Source organism: Ranitomeya variabilis, chromosome 5 (genome assembly GCF_051348905.1).
Source record: "Ranitomeya variabilis isolate aRanVar5 chromosome 5, aRanVar5.hap1, whole genome shotgun sequence".
NCBI classification, from domain to species: Eukaryota; Metazoa; Chordata; class Amphibia; order Anura; family Dendrobatidae; genus Ranitomeya; species Ranitomeya variabilis.
The window spans coordinates 444,420,474-444,435,048 of record NC_135236.1 but is presented as its reverse complement, the minus strand read 5'-3'; the positions used below and the strand labels follow the sequence as shown (position 1 = coordinate 444,435,048).

The window sequence follows — 14,575 nt, the reverse complement described above, 5'->3', positions numbered from 1 at the left end:
AAATGTTCCAGTCCTTACACCAGTAATATATTGACTGACATAGGCTATGTGCACACGTTGCGGATTGGGGTGCAGAATTTTCTGCACAAAATCTGCATCTCCTGGCAGAAAACGCAGGTGCAGATTTGATGCATTTTTTATGCGGATTTTGTTGCGGATTTCATGCGTTTTTTACCCCTGCGGATTTCTATAATGGAAGGGTGCAGAAACGCTGAGGATCCGCACAAAAGTGACATACTCCTTCTTTTGATCCGCAGCGTTTTCCATGCGGAGTTTTCCGCACCATTAGCACAGCATTTTTTTTTTCCTATTGATTTACATTGTACTGTAAATCACTTGCGCATCTGCAGCGTTTCTGCACGGAAAAAAACTATGCGGATCCGCAGAAAATCCGCATCATGTGCACATAGCCTTAAAGGCACAATCTGTCGCTACTTTTACACTGCTCTGCGGGCAGAAAAAAAATATATTGACAGAGGCGTTTATTCCATTGCTGGAAGACTTATTCACCAAGAAATGGAGTAAGGGTCTGTGTCAATATTGCAGTAGTTGTCATAAAATCTAACTCGTTAGTCGACGAGGAGCAGTGGTTCCATTTCTTGCGCTTTTTTTGGGGGTGCCAGCGTCTGTGGTCAGGTAGGGAAGATATCGAGGTTTTTCCAGAGATATCACAGTGGAAATCATGGCTGTGGAATCTGTAAGCCAAACCTCCAACTCCCCAGCCCGGCCTCACTACTGAGCATATACATAAAGTGCAGCACAGATTCATCTCAGCTAAAAGCCCAGATCCTTAGATCAGGAACAGAACAGACATTTATAGGACATTTCATAACTTTCCCAAATTCTTATGGAAACATTTACAGCACATCCTGCATTGTACTACTGTACCCAATGTATTATATATTTTATGAGTCAGTGCAGTTTTTATCGACTCCACAGCCCTGGCAGACATCTGATTGTCTTTTAGTCACTTTATTTACCTTTCCTTCTCCACATATAAACATTTTAATTAGGGGACACTGATGGGCTGCAGAGGGCCACTGGAGGTCAGTATAAGGTCTAACTTTGTTTATGCATATAGGATTGGCTAAAAAGCTGCAAATAACAAGTAGAGAATGATGATTCCTCTTTTGTACGCGTATTGCAGATATGCTTACCTCTTCCTCCACGACTGTCTGATTACTCAGCTTAGCATCCTTCTGTTTTATGTCCGTTTCCCAGGTTTCTAGCTCTCTCATAAAGTCTTGCAGCTCCTCGGCATTCTGCTTCATTTGTAACTGCAACTCAAGAGCTTTGTTTGGAGACGACATGGCGGTGATGTGCCTTGAAAAAAATATTATACGTGTTACATATATCCATATGTACCTGCTCACAGCACCAAATTGAAAGCAAAACTATCCTACTACAGATAGAATCATTTATTGTGGAGACCACCTGAACTGTCCTCCTCGTGCCAGGGCTCGGAATGTGGTGGAACTGGTTGATAAATTATTGGTGGTGGAGGGGGAGGGTGTGCTGGTGATGATCCAGCTGTTGTGGTCCATGTGTGAGCCAATAACAGAATAAGTGGTTGGTGAATGATCCTTAAGAATAATTTTACAGGAAAGCTGTCCCCAGAAAAAGCGTTATTAACCTGCAGGTTAATAGTATTACTAATCTGCCTGGCGCCTGCACGTAGCCGAACCATGCGAGGATGAAAATAAACCTTATTCCCCCCCGGCAGGGTTCTACTTTCAGCCATGAGGGGAGGCGCCGATGCTGGTACTGACACTGGCTCTGCATTGGGGCTGTCATTCTCATGGTGATCTGTGGTGAACTCAGTGACTTTTCCTCACAATGCTGAGGTCACCGCAGTTCAGCCCGGCTGGGAACACAGCCTCAGTGACAGGCAGTAACCGTGATGTGGTCACCGCTGGTGAATGATGATACGCTCCCAGCAGCTCATTCACCAATGGTTCTAATTCTGGACAGTCGCATCTTGGCACTGTCCAGGTTTAAAACTGTTTATCCCCCACACATGGATTACGGTGTGGGACAGAACGACGGAGAGGTGAGGGATATTGTAGTTCTATTAATGAAGACAAGGGCTTCAGTGGAATTACCGTAGGTGTTAGGTGAGTATAACTGTGTTTGTTATTTTTAAACAAAAATGGATATGTTTTGTTTTACTTCAAATAGAAAAAAACAACTTTATTCTTGCTGTGTCTTTATTTATCCTTCCAACTAGAGGATTAGTAATGGATGGGTGTCTTATAGACTCCTCTCAATTACTAATCCGCAGGCTTGATGTCACCTTTGTATTATCTGGTCACATCAACCCCACAAATATGAACCCCACTTGCCACTGCTACAGGTCAAGTGGGAAGAGCCTGGCAAAGCGCTAGAAGTGGCGCATCTAATAGATGTGCCTTTTCATGGCCCCTTACTAACTTGAGAATACCAGCCCCCAGCTATCTGCTTTAGCAAGGCTAGTTGTCAAAAGTGGGGGGGACACATCATTGTTTTTTTTTTTATTATTTTAATTTAAATTCAAAACTTAGATAGTTAAATAGAAGTTGTGACACATTGCTTTTAAGTTTAACATTGCTGTAATTGTACTGCCCTAGAGAATCCTTCTGTCAGAACATCTTTACAATATCAATAAAAAAAACCAAAATACAATTACCTTTATGTTTTTTCTTACCATTTCACACCATGAACAATGAATGGTGATATTCAGAGCTACATCTCATCCCTGGAATAACAAGCCCTCGTATGGGGACAACAGAGTAAGAGCTGTGGCTCTAGGAAGAAACAAAGGGCAGGAATGCAGATTCTCCAGGCTCACAGGGTGCGCAGGGCAGCTGGGGAGATGCCTTGTCAGGTGTGTGCAGCACACGGCGGCTTTCCTCAGAGGTGGTGAAGAGGTCCTGACACAACCATGGACAGGTGGGGGCGCTATGTCTGACAGAGGAGTCTCCTAGTGTACAGCCCCTGGAAGAACAGCCTAGCAGAAGGAATCCCGTGCAGTAAGGCACAATACCGAGCACTCCCCTCAGGCCAGCACACGTAACTGGCGTAGCATACCACAGCGGTAAAGCAGCAGCCCCGTGCCAGTACCGTGAGCACACATGGCTGACACTTACCTCCAGCTTCTCCCTCAGCCGCTTGATGTCTATCTACTATCACTTCCCACTCACTCCCGGCATGCTCTGCGCACATACTGTAGCCATAGAGACCAACGTCGCCAAGTCACCTATCGCCGGATTATGCAGCAGCACACCCTAGCGGCACGTCCGGTGTACTGCTCCTTATCAGACACATACACAGAGCAAGTGGAATTTGGAGAGTTTAGGTTGCCACAAATAAAAATGGCTGAACGTGTTCTGCGTGATTACTAACGTCACAGTGTCACATGCGCACAGTCCAAGATGGCAGCTTCCTGTGCGGGCTCGGTGGGGTTGGTAAGAGAGTTGTAAAGGTGAAAGCAAAGGGGGAGACAGATGGAGGGAGACAGGGCGGCCCATAGAGACCACGGCTGCCCCCCGTCCGCGGACAGGAACAGCTGGGAGAGCAGGGGCGAAGCCCACCACAAGTGCCACAAGATGCTGCAGATGGCCATGGAGACGAGTAGGTGACAGGCAGCCTGTACTCGTGTGGTGTGTGTGTGTATAACGATCTAGCGTGTGTATACTATATGTATATATAATATGTGTGTGTATATAATGTGTGTGTATACAATATGTATATATAATATGTGTGTATATAATGTGTGTGTATACAATATGTATATATAATGTGTGTGTATATAATGTGTGTGTATACAATATGTATATATAATGTGTGTGTATACAATATGTGTATATATGTGTGTATACAATGTATGTACAGTATATATGTGTGTATACAATATGTATATATGTGTGTATACAATATATATGTACAGTATATGTGTGTGTATACAATATGTATGTATATATATAACGTGTGTGTATACAATGTGTTTATATATGTGTGTGTATACAATATGTATGTACAGTATATGTGTGTGTATACAATATGTATGTACAGTATATATGTGTGTATACAATATGTATATATAATGTGTGTATACAATACGTGTGTATATATAATGTGTGTATACAATATATATGTACAGCATATGTGTGTATATACAATATGTATGTATATATAACGTGTGTGTGTATACAATGTGTTTATATATAATGTGTGTATACAATATGTATGTACAGTATATATGTGTGTATACAATATGTATGTACAGCATATATGTGTGTATACAATGTGTTTATATATAATGTGTGTGTATACAATATATATGTACAGTATATGTGTATACAATATGTATGTATATATAACGTGTGTGTATACAATATGTGTGTGTGTGTGTGTATGTTTATATATATATATATATATATATATATATATATATATATATACACGTTTGTGTATATAGTGATCTAACGTGTGTGTGTATGCAATGTGTGTGTGTGTGTATATATATATATATATATATATGTGTTTTGCAGATAGACATACCTGCAATTAATGCCGAGAGTATAGATAAGTATAATATATGTTACACTTATACTGACCCCTATCACTTTCTGTCCCTCAGGTCCATACGCCAGGCTCCTTTTAGATGCCATGACGAGGTCTGGTTGGTAAGTGTCACTTATGGATCAGTAGAATTCCGTCATTTTCCACTCCAGAGCTCAGTTGTCAGTGTCAATATAGTAAGGTAAATCTTGTCATACTTCAGTGCTGCAGTTATACATATCAATTACATAAGGGTGGGCCCTTACTATGGTCCATTCCCTAGTTAGCACAGAAGCTGATTTAGAGGACAGAATGACCCCCAATAATGGCGGGCACTCAGCAAACCTCACTCACATATCGGCATGTGTATAGTTAGTGGCAAAGCTGCTGCTGCCCATTGGGTAAATGAGCCATGCCAAGCGGGCTGACTGAGGTCCACTTGTGCCTCCTTCTTTGGGACTGAAAAGGAGCATTTAGTGGGCAGCAATAGAGGGAGATCATGTTTGCATCATTAGGCAGCCGACCATCTTGCTGATACCCGCACTTTCTAGGCCAGAATAACACACTAGAAATGTTCTCTGCGTTCTTGAATGGACCAAATATACCAGTTGGGACATAGCAATAAAGCATTGATATCACTGTGCTCCAGCCTTCCAGAAATCCCTTTATTTAAGTGTCCGCACTTTGTTTTTTTCAGCACAGTTTCCCAAGATCGACATTTTTCCTGTGAGGATTGTGATGGATCAGTAAGTGGAGGCTTTGATGCTGATACGTCTGAAGTAAGTGAACATCTTAAAAACAAAGATTATCCTAAGACTACACAGCGACTTTGGCAGCAACACCTGTTGTGCGACAAGATTCACTCGATGCTGATACTACATGGCCGCTTACAACAAGGAGGTTGCAAAACATCCGAGCTTGGACGTCTTTTGACTTTCTTACCACACTACCATTCAATGCGCCCCATTCACTTGCATCACGCTGCGATGTAGCAGCAACACCAAATGAACCTTGGTCGCACAAGTGACGTGGCCAAGGTCACTGTGTATCCCGAGCTTTAATGTATTTCAGATGTCTCGAACCCACTGGGTCATCAATATCAGCTCAGTGTGAGTCTGACACCGAGCACCCCCACCGATCAGCTGACATCTCTGGCAGAGGCCAAATAAAAGCAATATGTTTAGCGGAACACAACCTCTCCATACATTGCTTACTGGCCACTGCTGAGGACTGCCGTCTATTCTCCACTCTCATCCAGCTTCTGCCAGTGCAGCCATCAGATGATCGGTGAGAGTAGCGGATGTCGGACCCCTGCCAATGAACTGTCCTATGGTTAGGTATCAGTAGTTTTGGACAGCCATTTATTATTATTATAGCGCCATTTATTCCGTTGTGCTTTACTGTACTCGTTTTTGTTATGTATACCCCTTTTCACATGCAATCTTACACACTGGAAGTCACAATTGGTACAGGAGGATGGAAGAACCTGCCCACGAGGGCTCACAATGGTGAGGATACAGTAGGTGAGGGCAGAGCTGGTCGTGCAGCAGTTTGGTGGAGCGATGGTTACTGTTCGTTGTAGGCTTGTTGGAAGAGATAAGTCTTCAGGTTCTTTTTGAAGGTTTCGATGGTAGGTGAGAGTCTGATATGTAGGGGTAGAGCGTTCCAGAGTAGTGGGGATGTACTGGAGAAATCTTGTATGCGATTATGGGAAGAGGAGATAAGAGGGGAGTAGAGAAGGAGATCTTGTGAGAGTCGGAGGTTGCATGCAGGTAAGTACCGGGAGACGAGGTCACAGATGTATGGAGGAGACAGGTTGTGGATGGCTTTGTATGCCAAGGTTAGGGTTTTGTACTAGAGTGTTTGGGTAATGGGAGTCAGTGCAGGGATTGACAGAGGGGAGAAGCTGGGGAATAGTGGTGGGATGGGTGGATTAGTCGGGCAGCAGAGTTAAGAATAGATTGGAGGGGTGCGAGAGTGTTTGAGGGGAGGCCACAGAGCAGGACGTTTCAGTAGTCAAGATGGGAGATGGTGAGTTCAGTGACTAGAGTCTTGCAGATTCTTGGTTTAGGAATGTACGGATCCGGGAAAGTTTTTTGAGTTGGAGTCAGCAGAATGTGGAAAGTGCTTGGATATGTGGTTTGAAGAAGAGATCAGAGTCAAGGGTCACCCTGAGGCACCGAGCTTGTGGGACTGGGGAGAGTGGGCAGCCATTTACTTTAATGGATACGTCCATTGGAGGGATTGAGTGACATGGAGGAAAGATGATCAATTCTGTTTTGTCCATATTAAGTTTTAGAAATCTAGCAGAGAAGGATGAAATAGCGGGCAGACATGGTGGGATTCTGGTTAGTAGGGAGGTGATATTAGGTCCAGAGAGGTAGATCTGTGACATCAGCATAGAGGTGATACAGAGAGCCATGGGACTGAGTGGTCACAGGCCAAGCCATAAGGATTTCCTGCAAAACAGGAGAAATAATGTCTGAATAATATTTCCCTCCTTTCAGATTGTGTTGTGCCAGAATAATATCCACAATCAGCCACACATGGACCGCGTGGTGACACACGAGCTGATTCACGCATTTGACCACTGCCGTGCACATGTAGATTGGTTTAACAACATTCGCCATTTAGCATGCTCGGAGGTAAGCAGATCACTTACACATGAAGATGGCTTTCTGCATGTTCCCATTGTCAACTGATCTCTTAGTGATCTAAGCTGACTAAGAAGGGTTACGAGCATTCTAAAAGATCTGGTGCAGCTGTTGGATCCTTCAAGCAATAAAAACCCAACCCAAAACATAAAGCACAAGGGTGGGAAACAAGCTGGCAGAACCTTCTGTTGGCACATATTAGATATAACTGCCGCAACAAAACGTTGTCTGCTATTTCTCCACCTCTTGATTTACTGATAAAAGGCCAGTTTTCAGTGTGGGTGGAAATGTATTTTTTTTCTGTTTTTGATAGTTTTCTTTATTCGCATGTAATATAAAACTTGGGAAGTACAAATGCATACTATTTATTACAATCCATATTAAGAGGAAAATGATAGACCTCACGGTATGTGTATACGGCTTTCTAATTGGCGTACCGATAAGGTACCACTCCAGCGCGTTTATGTCCCTTCTGCATGCTATCAGTATTTTATGTTCATTGTATGCATTAAAATACTTACTGGTCACTGTCTTCTACCGTTTTCAGCTCTGCTCTGTCTCTCTTCTGCAATATATGATCAAAGTTACCACCATCCGGCTCCCACAGCGTTTTATAGGTGGACTTTGTCAGTCAATGTAAGTCTATGAGACTCTGAAGAAGGGTTTCCTAGACCTACATTAATAATTAAAAAACACTGGAGAAGGCTAGGAGTTATGATAAAAATATGTAGAAAAGCTTTATTTATTCACAATACAAGAATACTTAAAAAGACAGACAATGTAAATAGATGTGTTATAGAAAAACCACCAAGAGGATTAGAGCACTGTACACACCATTTGCATTGTATCATGACCATTATTTGGTAATGGGTGAAGATAATAGATGAAAATGATCCCTACCCTAGATGTCCCAAAACAATAGATCCCTCTTTTTAAATCAATCAAGGCCCTTTCATTAATGATATTCACAAATGGTCACCTGGGGATAAATTCCCAAACATGTCCAACAACTCTCTAAGGGTACTGTCACACAGTCACACTTTGGACGCTACGACGGCACGATCCGTGATGTCGCAGCGTCGTATGAGTATCGCTCCAGCGTCGCAGACTGCGGTCACACGTTGCAATCACGGCGCTGGAGCGATGCCGAAGTCCCCGGGTAACCAGGGTAAACATCGGGTTACTAAGCGCAGGGCCGCGCTTAGTAACCCGATGTTTACCCTGGTTACCAGTGTAAACGTAAAAAAAACAAACCGTACATACTCACATTCCGGTGTCTGTCCCCCGGCGTTCTGCTTCTCTCCACTGTGTAAGCAGCAGAGCCGGCAAGCACAGCGGTGACGTCAGACGTCACCGCTGTGCTCGCTTTCCGGCTGGCCGGCGCTCACAGTGCAGAGAAGCTGAGACGCCGGAGGACAGACACCGGAATGTGAGTATGTACTGTTTGTTTTTTTTTACTTTTACGCTGGTAACCACGGTAAACATCGGGTTACTAAGCGCGGCCCTGCGCTTAGTTACCCGATGTTTACCCTGGTTACAAGCGAACACATCGCTGGATCACTGTCACACACAACGATCCAGCGATGTCAGCGGGTGATCAAGCGACGAAAGAAAGTTCCATACGATCTGCTACGACGTACGATTCTCAGCAGGATCCCTGATCGCTGCTGCGTGTCAGACACCGCGATATCGTATGGATATCGCTGGAACGTCACGGATCGTACGGTCGTAGCGATCAAAGTGTGACTGTGTGACAGTACCCTAAGGCGTTCTGTCAATTAAGTATGCCCGACATGGAGGACACAGGGGGGAAAGGGCAGGGAGAGGAAAAGAAAATCTCTCACCGTGTGCTTAGATGCTCACTATACGCACCCCAACGTGCGTTTCACCGCTGTCAGCCTCGCTTTCTCAAGGGGAGGTGTGGCTTGACTCAGCTTGAGGACCTTAAGTATCCATGGATACTAGTCACATGGATATCACATAACCCGGCCAGCTCATGGCTGCATAGATGTGGCGCATTCGTGAGCCGCTACCCAAGACACACCACCCCCGCCCGGTCGCATCCCGACGCACACACGTGCGTGTGCTGGTCACTTGTGGCTGCCTCTGTCTGGCATTGTCCCGCTGCGTGCACGACTGGGACCTGTCTTGGTACCCGCTCGTGTGTGCGTCAGGATACGACCGGACGGGGGTGGTGTGTCATGGGTGGCGGCGGCCGCATGCGCCACATGAGCCGGCCGGGTTATGTGATATCCATGTGACTAGTATCCATGGATACTTAAGGTCCTCAAGCTGAGTCAAGCCACACCTCCCCTTGAGAAAGCGAGGCTGACGGCGGCGAAACGCACATCGGGGTGCGTTCAGTGAGCATCTTAGGCTACGTTCACATTTGACACATGCGTCCACTTTTGCATGGTTTTGGGCGCAGAAAAAACTGCAACTTGCTGCGTTCTCTGCGCCCTGACGCATGCACCACAGCGACGCATGCGTCACAAAACGCAAATGCAACGCATGTCTATGCGCCCCCATGTTCAATATAGGGGTGCATGACGCATGCGGCGACGCTGCGGCGCCGAACGCAAATGTGAACGTAGCCTAAGCACACGGTGAGATATTTTCTCTTCCTCTCCCTGCCCTTTACCCTCTGTGTCCACTATGTCGGGCATACTTAATTGACAGAACGCCTTAGAGAGTTGTTGGACATGTTTGGGAATTTATCCCCAAGTGACCATTTGTGAATATCATTAATGAAAGGGCCTTGATTGATATAAAAAGAGGGATCTATTGTTTTGGGACATCTAGGGTAGGGATCATTTTCATCTATTATCTTCACCCATTACCAAATAATGGTCATGATACAATGCAAATGGTGTGTACAGTGCTCTAATCCTCTTGGTGTTTTTTCTATAACACATCTATTTATATTGTCTGTCTTTTTAAGTATTCTTGTATTGTGAATAAATAAAGCTTTTCTACATATTTTTATCATAACTCCTAGCCTTCTCCAGTGTTTTTGTATTGTTTGTTATGGAGGTAAACATAGTGACCTAGCATTGTGCATGGGTCACACTATGAGTCTGGAAATTGGGATATTAATCTACATTAATAATTGAAGTAATAGTTTCTAGTGTGAGTCGGCAATAAAGGCCTGCCATTGCATGATGCCGAAGAGGGCGCGTTAGAAATGGCTGCAACCAATAAGGCTACTTTCACACTAGCGTTAACTGCATTCCGTCACAATGCGTCGTTTTGCCGAAAAAACGCATCCGGCAAAAGTGTTTGCAGGATGCGTTTTTTCACTATTGATTAACATTAAGCGACGCATTGTGACGGATTGCCACACGTTGCACCCGTCGTGCGACGGATGCGTCGTGCAGTGGCCGACCGTCGGGAGCAAAAAACGTTGCTTGCAACGTTTTTTGCTCCGTCGTAAACGTCTTTTCCGACCGCGCATGCGCGGCCTGAACTCCGCCCCCACCTCCCCGCACCTCACAATGGGGCAGCAGATGCGCTGGAAAAATGCATCCGCTGCCCCCGTTGTGCGGCGGAGACAACGCTAGCGTCGGGAACGTCGGCCCGACGCACAGCGACGGGCCGAGCCCGACGCTAGTGTGAAAGTAGCCTAAGTCTTTTCATGCACATACTACAAACACCTTACTAATTGCCTACAAAGGGGGCAAAAATAAAGATAAAAACTAGCCTGAGTTCTCCTTTACCTAATTGGGAGAGAATCGTTGTGTAGGAGCAGTGCAATGGGCCACTTACACTCTCTTCGTATCTAATATTGGATGTGAAGAGACTGCAGTGGGCTCTGGTAAGTACAGTTATGGCATCCTTACAACGTTCGAGGAGTCTCATGCAGGAGTCCCATTAATTAGGAAATGACAATGCTTGAGACTCCTTGAGCGTGCAGAGAAGCTAATGCATACTATACCAGCCGGAGTGTGTCGGCTTCTCCGCACACCTGATTGGGACAGAGAGTTAGAGACATAGTGACTATAAGGCCACATTCACACGGTCAGTATATGGTCAGTATTTTACCTCAGTATTTGTAGGCCAAAACCAGGAGCAGGTGATAAATGTAGAATGGTGATGTGTTTCTATTATACTTTCCCTCTGGTTGTTCTTCTACTGGTCTGGGCTTATAAATACTGAGGTAATATACTGACCAAAACTCAGTGTGTGCACATGGCCTAAAAGAACACGTTTCTCAGTAGTGACCAGTACAGATGTCTGTTTGACGAGCCAATTCTCCGCTTTGATATTCTTGTAATTTACGTTTTGCCATTTTCTACAGATCAGAGCTGCCAATCTCAGTGGAGACTGCTCACTTAGTAATGAAATTAGCCGCTTTAACTTTGGCTTGAAACAGCATCATCAGGTATGTCCCGCATCATCAGGTATGTCCCGAAGTGTGGGTACCTGTGGTCCCCGCAAAATATTTTATGGATGGATCCATTCAGATAGCCTAATGAGGGGACACCAGATCAAGAAGTGAATAATAAGTGATTGGGAAATAAACAATTCTTTCTGTGAGGTAAAACATTGCTTAAAAACAGGCAGTGAAATGTTTTACCTCACAGAATCAGCTGTAATCCCCGCCCAGGAGCTGTGGTATGATCAGACCATGTACCTGTACGGTCAGACACAGCCATTACACAGTACACAGCAGGGGCACATTTATAAGATTATCTCAGCACACGGACAATTTTTAACACATCGTATAGTGGAAGTTACAGTATTTTTATTCCATGATCTATTGATTAAAATAATTTTTTTCTGGGAAAACCCCTTTAAGTCCTGTAGATATCGTGCACAGGGTACTGGGAAATCCTTTCTGAGCACTTCTATTTATGGCTGGCAGATGGCTGAGGAAGGGGAGTTTAGCCAAGTGGGCTGGACTTAAGGCAGTTGTCCTGACTAGAACACACCCAGTTTCATCTAACTGAATAGAGAACTTTGAGTTAATAGAGGGGAAGGCGTCCATCTTTCATATTCCTCATCTTAGTCATGGACAGCAGTTACAAAGAGTGTTTGCGCAGACAGTATATATTTTTGTGGCACAAGGGATATTGAACTGTGTAATGTGCCTGACTATAGCGCACTTCCAGGTTTAAGATAGTGAAAATGTAATTAGAATTCATTTATTTTCAGTTATGTCTTCGGATGATTGAAGTGAACAACCTCTGAGTCCAGGGCAGTGGGATATGGAGATTTGTGGTAATTGCAGTCAGTGGGTTTTGACCGGGTTCTTGGGACAAGACACTTAGAGGACAAGTGAGAATGAAGTGTTATATTTTTGTAAAAGGATCGTATGGGAAGGCGACATGAGGTTGAGAAATCCTTGTGGATGGTCTCTGCGCCAGGCCAGGCCTCTGATGCACTGTATTGAACAGCATTTCAATGAAGGAATCCAAATGTGTTTTTCTTCAGCTTCCCCATAGTGGATAGGATGCTGGAAGACCAGAGAATAGGCCTTGTTCACATCAGAGGCTGCACCGCATATTCCCTCCTGTAAGATAGCGTGCAGTAGGCCGTGACAGACCCCATCGGCCAGGTGATGCTTCCATCTGCTGCACAAATTCTTTGTTCTGTTGGTTTCCCTGTTATGTAATTGTTTCAGTTTGAAAAAAAACCACATGTGGACAGGGCCTTGCATAGACAAATGTAGTGGGCATTCTGCTGTATTAATACATGCTCTGTTCTTGTCTTAATCGTAATCGTAATAAGAAACAAATAATATTGATTTGATGCCTTGTGCAAATAATACATGTTATTGGACATGCGTAATATTGATTTCTGGTGTTGCCTAACCTTTTCCTTTTTTCCCTACCAGGCCTGTGTCAGAGACCGCGCTCTCCGCTCCATATTGGCAGTCCGGCAGATCAGTCGGGAGGCAGCAGAAAAAGCCGTAAATGAAGTGTTTGAATCGTGCTTTAATGACCATGAACCATTTGGTCGAATCCCTCATTGCGCAAGAGATGCTGATATGGCGCACAGAGATTTTAAAAACCGAGCAAGACATTACTCAAACCTTTGAGCTCCAGAAAAGCACATATAAATCAGGGTTCAGATGAATTCTTGTTATGATCTAGTAATCGTGATTGCGCCCCTCTAGCAGATTTCCTAAGAGATGATGGAATGTATTAGGATATGCCTCAATTTCTGTTTGTCTGTTTATTGTATGTCCTTTTTAATTTTATATTTAATTCTGTGATTTTTAAAATTGATTTCTGTTTTGTGAGGAATATAATAAAGTTTATATGACAATGTTTTCTTTGATCACAGGAAGTAAAACTAAGGTTTTATGTAGTTTCTCGTGTGTGGATTCACTCTGCTCCAATTTTCCAGTGGAGTTTACCGTTCTGCCCTCCACACCCAATAAATACTGAGCACACAATACACTGCATATCCTATAGGGGTTGTCTCAAGTTTCTATCTTCAGAGGGCATCACTTCTGTGCTTGCCCTTCTGACTGACAATTTGGGGCGGCAACATGTTTGTACTGCTGGCCAGAACAGTTCATTCTCCAATGCTGCCATCACGTTACTATTATGCTGTTGATCTGACCTAAAAATTCACACCAAAATCTGATAATCTATTAGTGTTGCATGTCGATTTTGCTGCAGTTGCAGCTATAGGTTTTTATCCATTGTAAAGGATTCAATCTGCTGTTTCTGCAAAAAAAAAAAAAAACAAACAACAACCCTTCGGAGCATTTCTGTAATGGCTTGCTCCAGAATTGTAATTCCCTTCCCATGCATGGTACTATAGTGGAATTTTAGTAGTTCTGAAAATATTCTACAACAAATACTCCTTGACTGTATTAACCCGTTTGTGAGGGTGAACTTTCTTGGTGATACGGGACAGAGTGCATGAGAGGAAGACAATGCTAATAGACCGTTTTGGGGCGGTGCATGAGTCTATTTTTTGGAGTGCAGTCCTAGATATGAGGTCTGCCCCAAAGTCATGTTCTTCCAGCTGATGTCCATCCTCTGAAATGTACAAATAGTGGCTGCTTTGAAGTGGAGGCTGCCAACAGAATAGTCAGCTCTCTCTACTTTTAGTGGCTTCATGGCTTTCGAAATGTCTGAAATTCTTTGTGACATCATTTAAGTGCATCACTCAGAATAGTTCCCCTCTTACCCCTCACCACGAGAACAGCAGGTCAGCCTTGTACTGCCTTATTGGCGTGCTAATTGGTCCGCTTTCAATTTTACATAGAATATAAAAATGTAGACTCCGCAACAGATGTCCAAAAAGAGGTCAGAAAGGACACGTCAGGAAAACCACTGCCGGCATTTTCCTAAAGCATCTTCTACAAAAATGATGGCAATATTATCAGGGGTGTATCAAGGAGGGGGAACAGTGTGCTCAGGGCT

The 14,575-nt window shown here is 44.1% G+C and overlaps 2 protein-coding genes across 3 annotated transcripts in view; one reads left to right on the top strand and one right to left on the bottom strand.

The window, feature by feature from the left end:
* The window catches only part of RPAP3 (RNA polymerase II associated protein 3), a 136,048-nt gene extending 132,753 nt beyond the window's left edge, over positions 1 to 3,295 (bottom strand). Inside the window, exons 1-3 of one of the 2 annotated variants that reach the window (XM_077265384.1) lie at positions 3,126 to 3,178; positions 2,684 to 2,783; positions 1,158 to 1,323 (exon numbers count right to left, since the gene is read on the bottom strand). In XM_077265384.1, coding sequence (XP_077121499.1) covers positions 1,158 to 1,310 — 153 coding nt within the window. In that variant the 5' untranslated portion in view covers positions 1,311 to 1,323; positions 2,684 to 2,783; positions 3,126 to 3,178. Of the gene's footprint in view, positions 1 to 1,157; positions 1,324 to 2,683; positions 2,784 to 3,125 lie in introns of both variants that reach the window. The other variant, XM_077265383.1, reaches the window with a different exon arrangement.
* Positions 3,269 to 13,465, top strand: LOC143776224 (mitochondrial inner membrane protease ATP23 homolog). The gene is made up of 6 exons (XM_077265385.1): positions 3,269 to 3,609; positions 4,619 to 4,664; positions 5,237 to 5,318; positions 7,047 to 7,184; positions 11,491 to 11,574; positions 13,030 to 13,465. The coding sequence occupies exons 1-6, from the start codon at positions 3,483 to 3,485 to the stop codon at positions 13,231 to 13,233; spliced, it is 681 nt and encodes a 226-aa protein (XP_077121500.1). The 5' UTR covers positions 3,269 to 3,482; the 3' UTR covers positions 13,234 to 13,465.
* Positions 13,466 to 14,575: the final 1,110 nt, after the last annotated feature.